The following is an 18,339-nucleotide window of genomic DNA, read 5'->3' on the forward strand; positions in this document are numbered from 1 at the left end:
AGCCACAGCAGAACTGAGTTCTTTTATTGATGGATATATAAACTGCAAATGATGTGTCAAAAAGAAAACCTTTCTCAGTGAATTTTACTTTTTCATTATAATGGTTGGGAAATTGGGGAAACACACCTACATAACAACTGTTTATTACTAACAGGGTACAAAAAAATAACAATCCACACTCAGTTCTGCTCTCAAACTTAGCTACCTGTTTTAACAAGAAAGGTCCAATAGAACTCTCTGTGAAGATGGACACGTTCTCAATCTGTGCTATATAATAGGATAGCCACTAGCTACATGTGGCTATTGAGCCTTTGAAATGTAGCTAGTATGACCGAGGAATTAAAGTTTTAACTTTAATTTTAATTAACTTAAATTTAAATAACCAAATTGTGGTTAGGTTACCATATGGGACAGGGCAGCTTGTCCATAGGTAATTGATGAAGTGAAAGGGTACTTGGAAAAAAATATGAATGGAAGCTATCCATGTTCAGGATACTAAGCTCACAGCAGCACAGAATATAAAAAGCTAAAATTGTTTTTCTAGCACATTAAAATATATTATATTTAGGCTATAATTTTTAAGTGGCACAAAGAATTAAAAGTTATATTATAAAAAATTTTAAGTCAATAATCCAGTTGACCCAAGTAACCCTCTACTTGTTCCATTTTTCTCCTAAATAAAACTTCCCTAAAAATAGGCAAGGTTAAAAAATATACACATTACCTAAACAAAAGACAGTCTGGAAAAAAGGCTTTCATAGTAACACTGGATGAAAGAGGATAAACCACTAAAACAAAGGAAATTTATGGGTTCAAAAGCCAGAAATGTGATAGCCATATGCACTCTGCCCTTTATCTCCTGAACTGCCTGCCATCTGCCCAGTTAAGGTTTTGACTGATTTATTTTCTTACAAATAAGAAAAAATGAAAAGCTGTCCTGCAGCTATTTATAAAACATCTGTTTTGCATCTCAACTTCTCTGCTTATATTTGAATCACTGTTCCTGAAATTCTAGTTGACTATTCCTTATATAAATGCTTTATAGCAATATCTATTAATTAGAGATTTACTAGCAAGTGAATTTGAGGGCATTTATAATTTAATTACTACTATAGGTAGTAAATGGTAAAAATTAAGACATGGGAAACAGTCACTACAATTCACCAACCATTTGATTAGAAAAACTAAAGATTAAAAAAAGGTGATAACTGATGAATCATACTGTAAAATATTAAAAAAATATTGTGACTGTGTATTATAATTGAATCATAGCAATTCTAGAGTAAAAAGAACTTTGATTAGAACAAAGGGTTTGGAGAACTAGTGTACAATAAAATCATTCCATGATGAAACAAAGTTTTAAAAATTATGGTCCAATGCAATGAAACCTTTTACAAAAATGTCAGCATAGTAGAATTTTACCTATTGACACGAAAAAGATGTTTCTGATATATTAAATTAAAAGACTGGTTATAAATAGTATATATAGCCTGATTTCATTTTTTAAACACAATTTACCACGCACACATGCATACTCTATGCAGAAAATAATTTAGAAAAACAACATACCAAAAATATTACGAGATTATTGGTAGATAGGTGGGATTATAATCTTAAAATTCTTCTTGCTTCCTGTATTTTGATTTTTCTGTAATAGGCATAGTTTGCTTTTTTAATGGAAAAAAAGACTATTATGGGAGAAAAAAAATCTTTTCTCATTTTTAATAGTGAAAATTTAAAACATTAAAAAAAAATGCCCATAAGGAAACATTTCGGTCTGGGAAAGGAAATGGTGTTCCTTAGTCCGAGACAAATTAGGTTTTGTACTGTATGTTCCAGTGAACTAAGTAAAACAAAAAATTTACAGCTGAAATGGTAAAGATACACATACCTAAAATATCCCAATATTCTGAATATGTTTTTAAATTGAGAATTTCCTTAGGCTAACAATGTATCTATCAAAGGACAACCTTCAAATGCAAGAAGTTCCTCTCCCCCAAAGTAAGATTATAATGACAGTATAGTTTTATCTGGCAATCCTTGTTGGAGACCCGGAAGACTTCAAAGGGAATGAGGGAAAAAGACACTGATACAAGAACAGAATTCATACTGTTGAAAGAAACTGTGGGGAAAGGATTGGCTGGGCAGCTCCTACATGAAGGAAATTACGGCAGCTAGAGCAGAAAAATCTACTGAAAGCCAAATCATAAGAAGGTAAACTCAGGATAAAGTCAAACCTCCTCAATGTACATAAAACAATGAATTATTTTGGCAACGGAGGAGTTGTTCAATATACAAACAAATCATAGTAATCTTTTCAGTAGAATTTCATCTTTTCAGATGAGATGAAAACAAAACCCTTCTATATTTCAATTTAAATCAACACGAACATTTGCATCACATACTATATTTACCAAAGAGCTCCTATATTCATCATCTTTCTGTGATCCTCGCAGCAGCACTGTGAACACAGGCAACATCACCTCTATTTAATACATGTACTCCAAAAGTTAAGCAGTTGCATACTTGGAGGAAGAAGTCAATGGTTCAAAACAGAGGGAACTAGATAAACAAAAGTGTGGAAGTGAGAAAGAAATGGAGGAAAAGAGAGGAAGGGAGAGACAGCGTGCACAAATGATTGGCTTGTAGAGTGCCTTTGGAAGGGTAATGAAAGGTCAAGGTAGCCAGTTAAGCAGATACCTGGTCATGAAATGTCCTACATGTCATGTTAGGGAGTTAACAGCCTAACCAGATGAAAATAGTAAGGAATCGAAGAGTTCTAAGAAAATGAACAGCATGCTCAGATTTGCATTTTAAAGACCTTTCTGGTGATACTGAGAGAGAACTAGGGGTGTGCGGTAGCGATGGGGAAAGGGGGATAAAGTCTATGAAACTGATTAAGTGGGTCTTGAAGTAGTATTGGTAAGAAGGAATAAAGGCCTGGTCAAAGGTATAGCAGTGGGAATGAAAAGTCAGGAACAGATTGGGGAGAATCAACAGGACTCAGGGACAGACTGCATGGAGAGGGTGGGTGGGAGGGAAGCAGTGAGGGAACAGCGTTGCTGCAAGGCCACAGGCCAATTTGCCTTTGAGAACTGAAAAGCCATCCCTGCCAGGGTGCACGGCTTGAAAAGCAGAGCTTAGGTAAGATTTCAGCCATAATTCCTCACTGCATCTACACAACTTTATGTGGACAGTCCTGAAGAAACTGGAACCATTCATTCGCTAAGGGCAGTTTTTCAAAGTTTGGTCCTGAAACCACCTGCATAAGAGTCAGCTGGGATTCTTATTAAAATGCAAATTCCTAGACTCAACTGTAGACCTACTGAAACAAAATATCTCAACTGTAGACCTACTGAAACAAAATTTCTGGGGTATAGGGCCTGGAATTCCATGTGAACCAAAGATGAAGGAAATAAAAATGCATGTGTATATGGAAATAAGGAGAGAAATTTAGTTTGAGAAACGTAAATTCAAGACGGCTGTAGAATATCTAAATGGAGAGGTCCAGCAGGTGGTTGGATGTATATTGATAAGTCTGGTGCTTAAAAGACAGATTTGGCCTGTGATATGTTTGTGGAGTTCCATTAGCTTACAGAGGTACAGCTGAAGCCAATGCAGTGAAAGAAATAGATGAGTGCGATATGAGAAAAAAAGAAAGACAAGGACAGAATTCAATGAAACACTAGTATTTCAGGGACCTGTAATAAGCAGTGACCCTAGGAAGAAAAGAGGGCAGAAATAAGAGGCCCGAGATATTTTATCACAGAACCCAGGGAGCTGAGTGTTTCAAAAAAGAGGGAAATGTTAAATGTCAGATTTTGAAAACGGCAGGAACATGAACCTATTTATTGTGTTGATAACTAGGAAGTCAATGATGAAAGCATAGGAGGTATGCCAGTTACAGGGGCACGGAAGATTAAGTTGGGAGGAGAGACAGAGGGAGACAATGAATGAACACTGCTCTTTCAAGAACTATGGCTTAAGGGAAAGAGAGGAAAGCTTTTTCCCTTGATTTTTTCTCTTTTTTAAACATGGGCGACATGAGCATTTCTGCCATTCTAATCATCTTTTTGGTCAATCTGCCAGGTTACGATGGAGAAGATAACTGTAGGTAGGCAAGATGATGTGTCAATATACGATAAAACAAATGAAGGAGAGGATAAATAAATGAAGGAAGAGTGGGTGGTAGAAAAGAGAGACAGAATGTAAGAAGCATGAAATTAAATTGTTCTGTAATTAGTCTCTACCGAGAATTGTGATATTTTCTTTCTGCAGATACTTACGACTGCTATTTCATTTGGTTAGTAAATACACTAGTAATATAAGGCTGAGTTTTATGGAGAACTGTCTGATTTACTATATAGGAATTATATTTTATTATATTGTATTTATTCTACTTTGTAGTAGAAATATAGCCAAAATGTTGATTGACATTGAATTGAAACTTGATGGTTGATATATTGAAATTATTCTGGTGAGATTTGGTCAAGATTATAAAAGATACTTTAATACTAAATAACAGAAATGTGCTCAGGGCAAATACCGCGAACAGTGTTAATGAGGAAGTAGTAAGAATACAAAACCTTTAAAATCTTTCCCAACACTTAAAGATACTAAAGATCCTCTTTAATATTTGAAGATAAAAATATAGAAGTATGAATAAAAGAGGACTTCATGTTAATTTTGAAACACTTCCCCTCCAATAACACCAAACTTCAACATGTGAACTCTGTTTTCAAAACAGACTGGGGGCTTCCCTGGTGGTGCAGTGGTTAAGAATCTGCCTGCCAACTCAGGGGACGTGGGTTCGGGCCCTGGTCCGGGAGGATCCCACATGTCGTGGAGCGACTGAGCCCATGAGCCACGGCTACTGAGCCTGCGCTCTAGAGCCTGCAAGTCACAACTAGAGAAAACTTGCACGCAGCAACGAAGACCCAACGCAGCCAAAAATAAAAAAAAAAAACAAAAAAAAGCCAGACTAGTAATTATCATTCACTAAATTCATTGTAGATATTATTACACCAGTTATCATGAGTTTTAGATATTAAAGATGTCATTTAAGTATATCTGTATAACACTTTAGAGGATGGAAGGCGTTTTTACTGTCTATTAATTTTAATCTCCACATTATATAGGAAATAAACACTAACTGTGAATTTTAAGTAAGGTAATACGTGGAAAAATGTATCAGCGATTGAATTTATTCTTCATAAAAGGCAAATAATCCTATATCGCCTTCCAATGTACCATATAACTTATTCTGATGTCTTTTCCGTCCTCTCATGTAAGCTTCACAAGTTTATGTTTGTTTTGTTAACTGCCTTATCCTTAGCTACCAGAACAATTTCTGGCACACAGCAGTTGCTCAATTAATATTTACTTAATCAATGTGTATAAAAATTGCTATGAACATAGCTTTAACTCTGAGATTCAGATTTTGATGGGTACACACAAACCATTATTTTGCCTTACTGTTTTACAGTTGAGACAGTAATGCCAAAAAGCTAACAGAAATAGATACACTAGTTTAAATTTTTTTGTAAATAAACAGACACTGTCCCCCTTTATTACAAACTATAAATCCAAGGCTCAGTGTTTAATGGGTTTATTCCCCTTATCTAGATCCTAATGTGGGCCAAACTGGATTAGAATAATTTAAATCCACTCTATCTAGAACTATAGTTGATAACATTTTGATAATTCTGCAGCGTTACTCAGCCACTTGGATTTCAATCATTTATACATTTTGCATGTAACACCTTATCTGAAATTCAGAATGTTAATATCCTTTATAATGTGGAGATTAAATTAAGATGCTGTAAAAGCACCTCTGAACATCTACAGTGCCTTATAAAGTTATGTTGTCTTATCACCTGTTTCTTCTCTCTCTTTCCAGAAAAGTGTTCCAGGCGACTACCGGGGCAGATGAGCAAAAGGGAGATAGCGTGCAATTCCAGGATTGGTGCTAATCTTTTCACTGTTGTTTGCACTGTCTGCCTCCACTTACTTAGAACCCTATTCTGTCTTCAGAGGAAGACTAATCAGGATAAGTGTGTTAGCCTCTATTACTTGAATGGTTGGAAGGACGGAGAGCAGTGTTAGAAGAACTGCCTCATCACCAGCTGCCACCTGTATGATTCTGTAGCAAATGTCAGTGTGCAGCCCAACTTCCTTGTTCCTTCTAGGCAGGGACTAGCAAGACTGTCATGTGTGCGTCTCTTCTTCCTAGTTCTTTCCTCCTCTCTGATAATCATCAATCTAATCCAAGAGTTCTAAAAGACAACATTTTCTTGACAGACTATTTAGATTGTAATCTATATGGAGATTGCATCATCCCACTCTCTTAGGTCATGAGAAATGTCTATTTTTGGATATTCCACCAAATGTGTATTAATCAAATAATATCATAAGTAGAAGTAACTTTTAAAAAGCAAGCATTTCTTGAGACCCAAATTTTGTTCCTTGCTTGAACATTCACATTTGTGTAATTCATCTGTAACTTTGCCTGAAAGTTACTTAATATCTCCTAGATTCTTAAGAGTTCATGTAATTTTTTTTGGAAGGAGAAATGATTTAGGCACTTGGACTTTTTGGAATCAGATACCTTAGGTTTGGACTTGCAAGCTGTGTGATTTTGGACTAGTTTCCCAGACTCTCTACTCATTTCCCTCATTCATCAAATTGGGATAAGCTAGCACCTAGCTCATATAGTTGTATTAAGAACGAAATGATGCATGTAACACAGAATACCTGACAAACAATACTGACTTAAATTATTTAGGTAAGTCACTTACCTAAAAGTGTAAATCCCTTAAGTATCTGACAGTTGGACTAGCTTCTCCCAACTAGAGAGTAATTATTTCACTTCTTCCAGAGTAGAGACAGAAACTTATCTTTGTCTTCTTTCTTCACAGGCATTATTTTGCATGCAACAGAAAAATTACTCTATTTCTGGGAAGCTAATTTCTCTTTATAAACTCTCTAGTAACAGTTATTCAAATTATTTCAACCATGAAAAGTGCATCCCTTTTCTGAGAATAGATATTAATATTTTTGACCTAAGTATTAAAAGATTTTCAATCTAGGTTTAATTTGTTTCCGTATAACTCATAAAACACTTTTTTTCATCTTTGTCATATACACTGGAAGGAATGAATTATGAATTTGAATCAGAATGTCATTTTTATCTATTTTAACAAATCCTTTATTTATAATTATGATGTTTCTATTAATAAGATATTCTGGGTTGTATATTGTTTCTTTGTTTTCAACTTAAAATCATTGATTTAAAGAACATACTTTTATTATTACTGATTTAAAAGGAACTCTGGATCATCAAATACCTTGGGGGTCATCATTATGAGCAAACATCACTATGCTGAGGTGTTCTGAATAACAAGAGTTGCAGTGTGTAAATGAATGTAGAAACTCCCACTCTAAACACAGCTCTGTTTAAGACTTCTTGCTCTGTGTTTGGAGAAAAATACTATGTCTGTTTTCTACCTTCCTGATTGAAAAAGATAACCATATATCACTCTTAGTATTATTCGCTACATTTTTCTTTTGAATATGATACAAAGTTCTTCTATTAGTAAAATTTGTAAAACTTTTCGGAGACTCCAGAAAGGTCTCAGGCAATTCTGTGAAAGGGCAGAAAAATAGCAGAAGAGTTTCACTGTGGGCCAGTTTAAGGGAAAAATATAAAAAAAGACAGTTCTCTCAAGTCTCCTTTAGACTGATTCACTGATCAATCACATACTCATTCATAACTTCTTGCCAGTCCTTGTACTACTGTTGATTATATACTAGTAAATAAAAGACTCTAATCCATGTCTTTACGCAATTAGAAATGGGGGAGGGGTGGCGCATTAAACAAACACATAAGCAAATAGTTACAGCAACAAATTATAGCAAGTGCCATGAAGGAAAGGGCGCTATGAGGACAAGCAGGTTGGGGCTGACAGCGGTGGCAGGGGCGGGAAGTGCTAGGGCAGGGAAGACCGCTTTGAGAAGTACCTTTCCAAGCGCCAGGGCAGGCAGGTTCTTTCCTGCGGCGCTGCCTTGCACGCATTTTCGCCAGGCATGTAAGTCCGTACCTTCTCCACAGTGCGCTTCCAACCCCAACACTTCTGATCGCGGGGGTGGAGGGGAATTCACTTATTTAATTTATTTACTCATTCATTTTGAAAGGAGATACACGTGGTACAGGGATAATAGTTTAACTTTAGACATGTAGTTGGAAGTACTTATGGGCTATACAAGTGAAGATGTCTACAAACTAGTTGCATATACAGATGTGTAGCTTGGGGGTGGGGAGAAAGAGGTAGGAGGAGATCTGCTACACATCAGCGCATAAAAGGCCATGAAAGCCCAGACAGAGTGACGATGGAAGGTCTAGGACAGAGCATGCCAACGTAAAAAACAACAACAACAAAAAAGACACTACAAAGATTATCAGGACTAATCAGAGGCATTAGCAAAACCAATAAGTGAATGCCATCAACATAGCAGGGCTGGTCTGCAATTTAAAACTTAAAATATGGCAAAGGTCAATGTCCATTTCTCACAATGGTTACAACTGCTCTGACACCAGAGACCTGATCTGAATCCCTTCCGTGTCAATCCCTTCTGAGTTCAGCCTTTTGAATTAGATTCTGGCACAATAATTTCAAGATTAAGAAATAAAAATATAAAACTGCTCTTACTGGTAACATTTGAGAACCAGTATGACACAATAAACTTAGGTATCTCGCCAAGAAAACCCAATTAGTAAGTGGCAGGGTCAAGATTCAAGGCCAGGTCTGAGCCCAAGGCCCACATGCTCAATCACTAGAGCAGAAGTGGAGCAGTAGCAGATGTATCCAGCTGTAGAAAAGCAATCTTTCCTGTAAAGGTATGAGGAAGGTGGCATTACCATGTTAGTCTGTCATGAACAGAGGCTGGGAGAAAGCAGGAAGTGGTTTTCCTAAGTTTGTAACATCTAACTTACCGATAATGAGCAGTAGCGTTAAACATCACATTTTATGTACCGAGATGGGTCAGAAACTTGAAAATTCTTATAAGCTTTTTGGCAACAAGTTCACATGAGATCTGGCTGCATGCCCATCCTCAGAATACAATGCCTCATTCTCTAAAAATCCCTTCCAGTTCAAACTCCTGGGTTAGAAGAATCACCAGAGCATTACTTGTTGGTCTTAGTTATAGCTCAAATAGTTTGTCTTCAATGTGGTAACCTTTAATTACCAGAAAGGCCTCTCTATGGCCGATTTTGCTAGGTGCATACTCAATGTCCTTTGTCCCTTTCTTTGGAAAACACTGATTTTATTTGGAGCAGCTTCTCTTGAAAGGGGAGTGGAATGTATAAGAAATTGTTAGGTGGGACTTTAGGAAAAGCTCCTTTTTAGATGCAGGAGAGAATGCTAACATGTATCTTTTGTCAGATGTCCTTTCTTTTCTGTCTGAGAATAAGGAAGCAATGGCTGGAGTTCTAGCATCCACCCTGGCTCATGAGATGACTGACGATGGCAAATATGTGTTAAGGGGCTTCCCTGGTGGCGCAGTGGCTGAGAGTCCCCCTGCCGATGCAGGGGACATGGGTTCGTGCCCCGGTCCGGGAAGGTCCCACATGCCGCGGAGCGGCTGGGCCCATGAGCCATGGCCGCTGAGCCTGCGCGTCTGGAGCCTGTGCTCCGTGACAGGAGAGGCCCCAATAGTGAGAGGCCCGTGTACCGCAAAAAAAAAAAAAAAAAAAAAAAAAAATGTGTTAAGGAAAGTGGATTAGAAAAACAGAAGCAGCTTGAGTCTTTCTGATCATGGAGCTACCATACCAACTCCAGACTCAACTTCTTTTAATATGAGACATATAAATATCCATTCCATTTTATTTCATCATTATTATTTGGATTTTCTATTACATACAGCCAGACCTAACTGCTAATAGAATACACCATTCCAACTGAAATTCATGTATGATCTCAATTTTAAATTCATCCTAGACTTTAAAATTAGACAGCTTAAAGTTAAAAGGAGAAAAAGTTGGGAGTAACTAAAAAGAGGCCACCATTACTAGGACTGGGATAAGAATCTGGAACCTGGCTCCTCAGATATGGGTTGTTAGTTAAGTCACAAGTCTTTACCAGATGTTGTTAGCCTAGTTTTATTTTTAAAAAATATTCTATAATTTAAAGTTATCACCAATTAAACCTACATTTCACTTCTACCCTCCCTACTCCTGTCCAAATAATGAGATTTTACTATCAGAGCCATTTAAAAAGTGTTCAAATTTATTTAAAGTAGAATTAAAAGGCAGTTAAAGAAAAAATAAACCTTTCATCTGTATTTCTAAGTATATCAAAGATAGCCAAGCTGAAGTTCAAAAGGCATATTAGGCTTTATATTTAAAAGTGCTCTTTTAGTTAATAGCAAGGCATGATGTTTGTCATTACGGGAAACAAGAGAAAGAGGTTAATGCCAGATTGAATTAGCAATATACAGTCTCCTTATCACAAGTAAAGTGGTGGGCTTTTACTTAAGTGGAAAGACGCTGATGTGCCAGAAGCAAGGCAAAGGAAGAGCTGTTGACAGGCTTTGAGTAGTTAATAATCAATCTTGACTTCCAAGCTAAGTCAAGATTTAATATTGAGATTCAAACTGCTTCCTGACTACTGACCATGTGAACCATATTTTGGTCAAAGACACAGAGAATCAAGGAAGCATGAAATTAAAAGTGAGCATTGGGTTCACTGGTGCCTTAATCAAGAGAAAACACCTATAGACTTCTCTTGCTGGAAAGATTACTAAGGATCTGCATTAGGGTCTGTTTCTAGAAAAGTTCCTGGGCAGTTCAACAAATTAGAGGAAAATGAAGTCTGAGATGGATTTTACAGTCCAAGATGGACTAGTAGGCATTAAAAATGCTTACTAATCAACTAGCAAGATCAACTCACACTGAAAACTTTGGCATAAGAGGAACTGATCTTGTCTTATAAAAAAGTTTCTCTCGGGCTTCCCTGGTGGTGCAGTGGTTGAGAGTCCGCCTGCCGATGCAGGGGACACGGGTTCGTGCCCCGGACTGGGAGGATCCCACATGCCACGGAGCGGTTGGGCCCGTGAGCCATGGCCGCTGAGCCTCCGCGTCCGGAGCCTGTGCTCCGCAACAGGAGAGGCCACAACAGTGAGAGGCCCGTGTACAGGAAAAAAAAAAAAAAAAAAGTTTCTCTCTATAGAATAGAAAGGAAGTCAATTATTAGAGGAAGGTACAAATACTAACTATTTGCACAGTATTTTGGTACAAAATGAAAACTGACAGTATGAAGTAATAGATTGGAGCCCTGGATCTCTCTCCCATCCCCCAGCTGTAGTTTCATTTCTGACTTTCTTATATTACAGTTGAGTTTCATTACTGGCTCCTGACCACTCTGGGCTACCTTCCTCCCAGACTTAATAGCCTAGGTAATAGTAGTTGGTAAATAACTTTAGAGATTTTAGCACCATGAACCATGAGGCATATTAATGTATTTGATCATTCATGCATATAGCGTCTTAGTGTCAAGGACAGGCCATCAGTATTAAGAAGTTTAAGCAGCTATCTCCTAATCCTAGAAGTGGACAAGTAATTCTAATGGTGAATTATAAGTGCCCCCCCATCAATCTCCTTAAAGTGCATTTATTAGGTCCTTGAAGTATATCACCTATGGGTTGAAAGTATATGAAATGTAGGTACTCGTTTACTTTTAAGTACTGTAAAGTCATAGAAAAAAAGGCAACTTAGAGCCAAGCTCAGAATATGAAATCTCTCCTACAAGATTAGACTGTCTTTTGTTATTTCTTTCTTTCATCTTAATTTTATAAATATATGCATGAGCACATTTTAAAAAATTTGATTAGACTAGTTTTGATTTGACATAAGCAACACTTGATTAGCGCAGTTTTGATCTGACATAAGTAACAATCCAAAAGGTGTAAAATATTTTTGTTTACTACAAACCTGTGGACTCAAAACTACCCTAAAAATTCCAAGAAAATTTTTATGTAGCCTCTTAGCTGAAAAAAGAATAGAAGGCTTTAGAGCAAACTCAGCAATTAGAAAGCTAAGAAACCAAGTAACAGCAACATTACCATACTACAAAAAAGTTATACCAAAAATAGTAAAGTTAAATGTCATATTTTTTTAAAGTCCCTCTTATCTATTTATTGATTGACACTGTGCTGAGAATTTGGTAGGGGAAAGAAAACTTCAAAAACGTTTAAAAAGGTTTACTGACAGAGACAAAGAACAGACTTTGTTATTTTTCAGGTATGTGATTACTTTATTATCACTTTTTACCATTGATTTTTAAAAAACCTGTATACTGGGCTTCCCTGGTGGCACAGTGGTTAAGAGTCCGCCTGCCGATGCAGGGTACACGGGTTCGTGCCCCAGTCCGGGAAGATCCCACATACTGCAGAGCGGCTAGGCCCATGAGCCATGGCCGCTAAGCCTGCGCGTCCGGAGCCTGTGCTCCGCGACAGGAGAGGCCACAAGAGTGAGAGGCCCGCGTACCGCAAAAAAATAAATAAATAAAAATAAAAACCTGTATACTGATATAAAAATAGAAATTTTGAGGAATTCAGCGTTCTCATTTCCCTCCTTTTCCCCTAAAATTCCTAATACTTAGAAAAAAAATCTCATGATATTAAAATGGTTATATGCACAAGCTCATCACTGTAGTAAATATAAAATGTATTGTATCTGTGAGATCTAGGAATTGACTTCAGATAAATTGAGAAGAAAATTCTAAAATAATTTTTCTTATGAAGATTTAATTGGCATTTAAAAATATACAACCTTGAGTGTACATAGAATATAGAGTTCTAATACAAATTGAGAATAATTTTCGTCTTTTAAGTTAAAGACAACTCTTATTTCAACACATAGGGCTTATGACAAGCTTATATATTGAGATGAATGTTATCAGAGATGAAATATTTATAAGATGGTACCTGAGGAATACTTGTATATTCTCTATACAATGATGAAGAACCAGTTAAAAGGCATTAAAAACAGGCTAGAAAAGCAAATATGAAAGTTTACATTTCTGTAGATAAATCCTATCACAGCATGAACAACACTAATGATTTAGCAGGAAGCACTGATAAGGAAAAGTTGGCTGACCGAATATCAAGGAGAGCAATTAGGACTCAGGAAAACAGGTTTCTAATATTAGCCCTATCAACTAAAATAACTACTGACAGTAGATCAATGGAATTAAAATCACATATACTAGAACTAGATTGGCAGGCTTCAAAGCCCAGCACTGTCATTCACTGCTGGGCAACTTCAAAGTGCATTTTTTAGGTCTTGAAGGTTAGACTCCATCAATTTTAAAATGGATAATAGTAGCCATCCCAGAGCTATTTTGAGCTGAAATAGATAATCCATGTAAGGTGCTTAGTACAATGCCTGGCACATAACAACAGCTTGCCATCACTGCTAGAGCAACCTTGAACAGTCCAACTACCTGGTTGCCAGTTTTCCTCAATGTAAATACAGGTTTGGCTGAGTCATTTCTAATGCCTTTGCCCATCTAAAACTAAAATCTACAATGTAAAAGAATGTATAGGGCCAACTCTATTTCTAAAGAACATACATTAATATCTTTCACTCTAGCATGATTAAGGACATGGTAATTTAAATGCTACAGAAGAATCATGTTTTTAAGTCACCCCTTTGAAATTAGTTATAATGCTACATTTACTAAAGCCAAAGTTTTATGCGTTCTATGCAACCCACAGGAAATCCATGATCTTCCATCGATTATCATGTTTAGCAACTACAGTTCTGAGTACAATGGCAAAACTGTCAAAACCAATATGATCTTAAATGGAAAATGAATGTCATATAATTAACTCTACATGTTTTTAGTAGTCTACTTATGGTTATAATTTTGACTTTTACTACAGAGTATCTATATATATTAATTTGGCGCTTACAACAATTTCTGAAAAACAAGTCTTAATAGGAATCTCAAGGTACATAATCCTATTTTTTTTTAATGGCAAGAACATTTGATATTTCCTATTTAATAAATAGAACAAGTAGAGATAATACAAATTAATCTAAAGATCTAACAAAATCTCTCTACTGAAATGTTACAATTCAAAATTCAAATGGCAGGCCAACTTTTTTTATTGCCAGAATATTAAGATTCTTTTTTAGTGTGACTCAAATATTAAAAAAAAAATCAGAATTTATCACGGTAACATCAAGATTAAGAAAACATATCCCACATGTTTCTCAGGGACAAACTACTGATACCCACAGACACATTAATTGTGCACCAACCCAAATACTTTAATAGAGATTTTTTTTTAAGTATTTGGAGAACTCTTTTTCGTATACTCTTAGAGATACTACTGAGAAATTTTAAAAGCCTTTTTAGTTTAAAGGTGTGTGTGATCACCGAAAAGAGGTTATCTAAAAATTTTAAAATGTGTTGCAGATGATAAGATAGCACTGGGGAAAAAAGTTATAGCTCACCTCAATTAGGTACTAGCACGGTAGGCCAAAAGAATAAAATTACATTCGCCTATCAATGTAAATGTTTGGTTATGTTATTTCTTAATATTAAAACAAAACAAAACACACACACACGTATGTTAAAATCTGACAACTTAAGCTCTCAAACCAGCAAAGTTTACTAGTCAATACTCATTCCTCATTTTTATATTAGTAAAATTGGGATTAATGCTGTGGGAGTTAAAAAAAAAAGTTTCTCTTAAATTCATAGCTGTGCTACCTTCAGTTTCATTTCCAGAAACCCTTATCTTTAACAGATCTCCACTTCCTACTTGACACAATTTACAATCATTTAAGAAATTTTAGTTTTACCTTGTAACTAGTTCAGCATAAAATAGTTCTGTAAAGTTCATGCCATAAAATTAATTACACTGTGTCCTTACCATCAATATTTAGCTCAAAACAAACGTGGCAGAAGGAGAGTGTTTCTTTGTCTGTTCCCAGTTTACAAACACTGCAGATGTTGTCATCATTCAAATCAATGCTTACAAACTGCTCCTCTTCGTTCATAGTGCCCCTGTTAAGAAACAGAAAAAGAAAGTTACACAATTTCAAGAACTTGCTATTAACGGCAATATTAGGAACTTCTAGGAAGACAAAGGATGCTGTTCAGGTTATCTAAAGCAACAGCCCCATCAAACGAGCATTGCCATACTTGTACTTCAATATTATACTTTTATTGTGCAAAGACACAAAGCTAGTAAAACTTAAAGCCTAGCCGTAAGTGACACTACGCCTAAGCGCCTTTTTCGGTCTTGTGTTTTATTTAGTTGACGGGGTCTGACGGAAAGCAGTTTTCGGGTATTCTAGCCCACCCCCATCCCTGAGTAGGTGAATGATCTTAGCAGCGACACCTATTCAGCTACCGGGGTCAACCTACTTAACGCTGTTAAAGGTAGGACGAACGATCTGCTCGGGACACTGCTTTGCTAACTTCATTGTGGGAACCTCAGATGCGTTTCGCTAGCTCGGCGTAGCGAGGTTTCCTATTCGAGATCCGGGGCAGGAAAATGCACATGGAAAAGTGAACACTAGGGAAGGAGCCCGGCCGCTTACAAAGCATCCTCACGGAAGGTCGGGCAGCGGCTCCGCTGTGCGGCCCGGGCACGGCCGGAGGCGGGGTGGCCAAGCAAGGCTGGGGGTCCCGGAGCCCGGCCGGCGGGAGCGCCGCGTCCCCTCGCCCCGGGCTTCCTCCCACCCAGGAAGAGGGCGTTCGAGGGCCACGGCAGCTGGTCCATCTGGACTCAGCGCCTCTGGGAGCCGGGTCCCCGGCGTTGGGGGCGCGCGCTTGCCCCTCAGGGTGCCGCGAACCCGTGTCATTCTCTCCGACCGTCCGTCGGGGGAGCCCGCGCGGAGCAGCGCCAGGGGCCGGGGGGCTCAGAGTGCGAAGGCGGCTGGACCGAGGGTGCGGGGACCGGGGCGCAGGCAGTCGGGGGCAGGGGAGCTGGGGCTTTACCGTCCGGCTTCGCGCGCCGCCGCCGATCCGCGCGGCCCAGGCTCCTCCACTATTGTTTCCGGCCGCAGCGCAGGCGGCCGCAGCGGAGAAGGCTGCCGTGCGCCGGCCCCGCCCCCTCCCGCCGGTGCCATCCCTCGGAGGCTCTGGGGGGGATGGGGGACGGCGCGGCTGATAGCGAATCCGCGCGCTCGCTCGGCGGCCGCGGGCACCGCCGCTTCCCTGCTGCACCGACGCCGCGGCCTCAACTCGAATTTTCTCTTGATTCCGCCCCTCTTGGCCGGGGTCTCTTACCGTTCTGTGGAAGGTAGCTCCTCGCACGCCCCCTCTTCTAGGCAAGTAGATAGAGGAGTCCGTTACCACCTCCCCCTTCAGGGTAGTGGAAACTACTGCCCCCGGGCGGGGGCCGCAGGGGCGGGGGCAGAAAAGTGACGAGTGGATGGGTGAGAGGGCCAGAGATGCGTGGGTGGAACTTCGTGTGAAATCGGTAGACTGAAGCAAAATAGTATCATTTGATCTTTGAGTTAGGTGCCAGTTGAAGTATTTAATGAGGGAAAAGTTCGTTTTCAAGTTTCATAATTTAGGGATAATCTTAAATACAGAAGCTTATTTTTTACAGATTGTCTTGGAAATGGGGCGCCCCTCCCCTGTAATATGGCGCATTCCTTACACGCCCACGAGGATAATCCCGGAGCCCCACCTCTTACTTTAGGGCCTGCCTCTTTAAAAAGCTGATCTCTTTTTGCCCACTTTGCTTGACATTTTAAACCATTTTTTTAAGGTTATAATTCATGTAACACTTTCACTTACATTTTCTATTGTAATCCTCAAAACAGCCAGAGAAGAGAAACGAAAAGAGTTTTCTTCTTTTGCATCCTAAAAATGACTAACCCAGATTATCTATTGGTTAGAAACAGAGCTGGGACTTGAACCCAAGGCTGCTGACGTAAAATCGCTGCTATTTTCCAGAGCATCATAAACAGCTATCCTGGTTACACCAACAAAGAGAAAGGGGACTAGCTTGTCAGTCTACATGTAACCGGTGGTAGGAATGGATTCCATAGATCTTGGGAACTTCTAGACCAAACTGACACTTGATATAAACCATCAGTGCCCCAGAAAAGTGGTCTGTGTTTTTGCTACTTGAAGTGTAGGAGATGAAGCAGCAACATTGGCCTCACCTGCCTCGTATCTTGTTAGAAACGTAGACTATCGAGTCTCACCCAAGACTTCTTGAATCAGAACCTGTATTTTAACAAGACCCCCCAGGTGATTCCTATGCAGATGAAAGTTTGAGAAGCACTAATTGAAATAGCAAAATCTATGCGTTTTCTACTTGAATTTCACATTCTAAGTAAATATGACTAAAATGTCTTACATCTTGGATTCTACCCATCTTTTCAATGAAAGTGCTTTCTAAAATCACTAACAAGGGACTTCCCTGGTGGTCCAGTGGGTAAGACTCTGCTCCTAAAGCAGGGGCCTGGGTTCGATCTCTGGTCAGGGAACTAGATCCCACATGCATGCCACAACGAAGATCCTGTCTGTGTGCTGCGGCTTAACGATTTTCTTGTATCGAACAAGTTCTTTTCATTTCTCAGGGTTATCTCTCTTTCTGTGGCATTTTGCCTTTTTAACTCTCCTTAAACCTTTCACCTTGTTTTTTATTTTTAAATTATTTTTAAAAGCCTACACATTGGGATTTAACTTACAGAAAAAAATTTTTCCCGTTTTAAAAGTACAGTTGCTGAGTCCACCACCCCAATTAAGATACAGAACATTTCCACGAACCCAGAATTCCCTATGCCCCTTCTCAGTCAAGCCTCCCACCAACATCTGATCTAATTTATATCACTAAAGACAAGTTTTACCTGCTCTAGGACTTTATGTACATGGGAATAAATGGTATGTATTATTTTGTGATTGCTCTCATTCAGCATGTTTTTGAGATTCACAATGATGTTTTGTAATAGTAGTTCCTTTTATTGCTGAATAATATTCCACAATTTGTTTATCCATTCACATATTGATGAATACTTGAATTGTTTCTAGTTTGGAGACTATTATAAAGCTGCTATGAGTATTAATGTAAAAGTCTCTGTGTGTTTATGTTTTCTTTCTCTTAGGGAAATAACTAGGAGTGGAATTGCCGAGTCGTACGTATGGTAAGTGTACACTTACTTTTAATTTTAAAATAAATTGCCAAACTGCTTTCCCATGTGGTTATGCCATTTTACATAGTTAGGACTCTTTTATTTTCTTGATGATTTGACCCTTTTATCATTGGTGATATTTTTATCTCTGGTGGCATTTCTTCTCCTGAAAT

At 38.4% G+C, this 18,339-nt stretch overlaps 1 protein-coding gene across 3 annotated transcripts in view; it reads right to left on the reverse strand.

Moving 5' to 3' along the window:
• The window catches only part of C4H21orf91 (chromosome 4 C21orf91 homolog), a 36,328-nt gene extending 19,940 nt beyond the window's left edge, over positions 1-16,388 (reverse strand). The window contains exons 1-2 of one of the 3 annotated variants that reach the window (XM_019922332.3): positions 15,617-15,635; positions 14,944-15,077 (exon numbers count right to left, since the gene is read on the reverse strand). In XM_019922332.3, coding sequence (XP_019777891.1) covers positions 14,944-15,070 — 127 coding nt within the window. In that variant the 5' untranslated portion in view covers positions 15,071-15,077; positions 15,617-15,635. Of the gene's footprint in view, positions 1-14,943; positions 15,078-15,616; positions 15,636-16,016; positions 16,154-16,307 lie in introns of those variants that run through there. The other 2 variants (XM_033855982.2, XM_004323629.3) reach the window with 2 other exon arrangements.
• Between the last annotated feature and the right edge of the window lie 1,951 nt (positions 16,389-18,339).

Source organism: Tursiops truncatus, chromosome 4, assembly GCF_011762595.2.
Source record: "Tursiops truncatus isolate mTurTru1 chromosome 4, mTurTru1.mat.Y, whole genome shotgun sequence".
NCBI lineage: Eukaryota > Metazoa > Chordata > Mammalia > Artiodactyla > Delphinidae > Tursiops > Tursiops truncatus.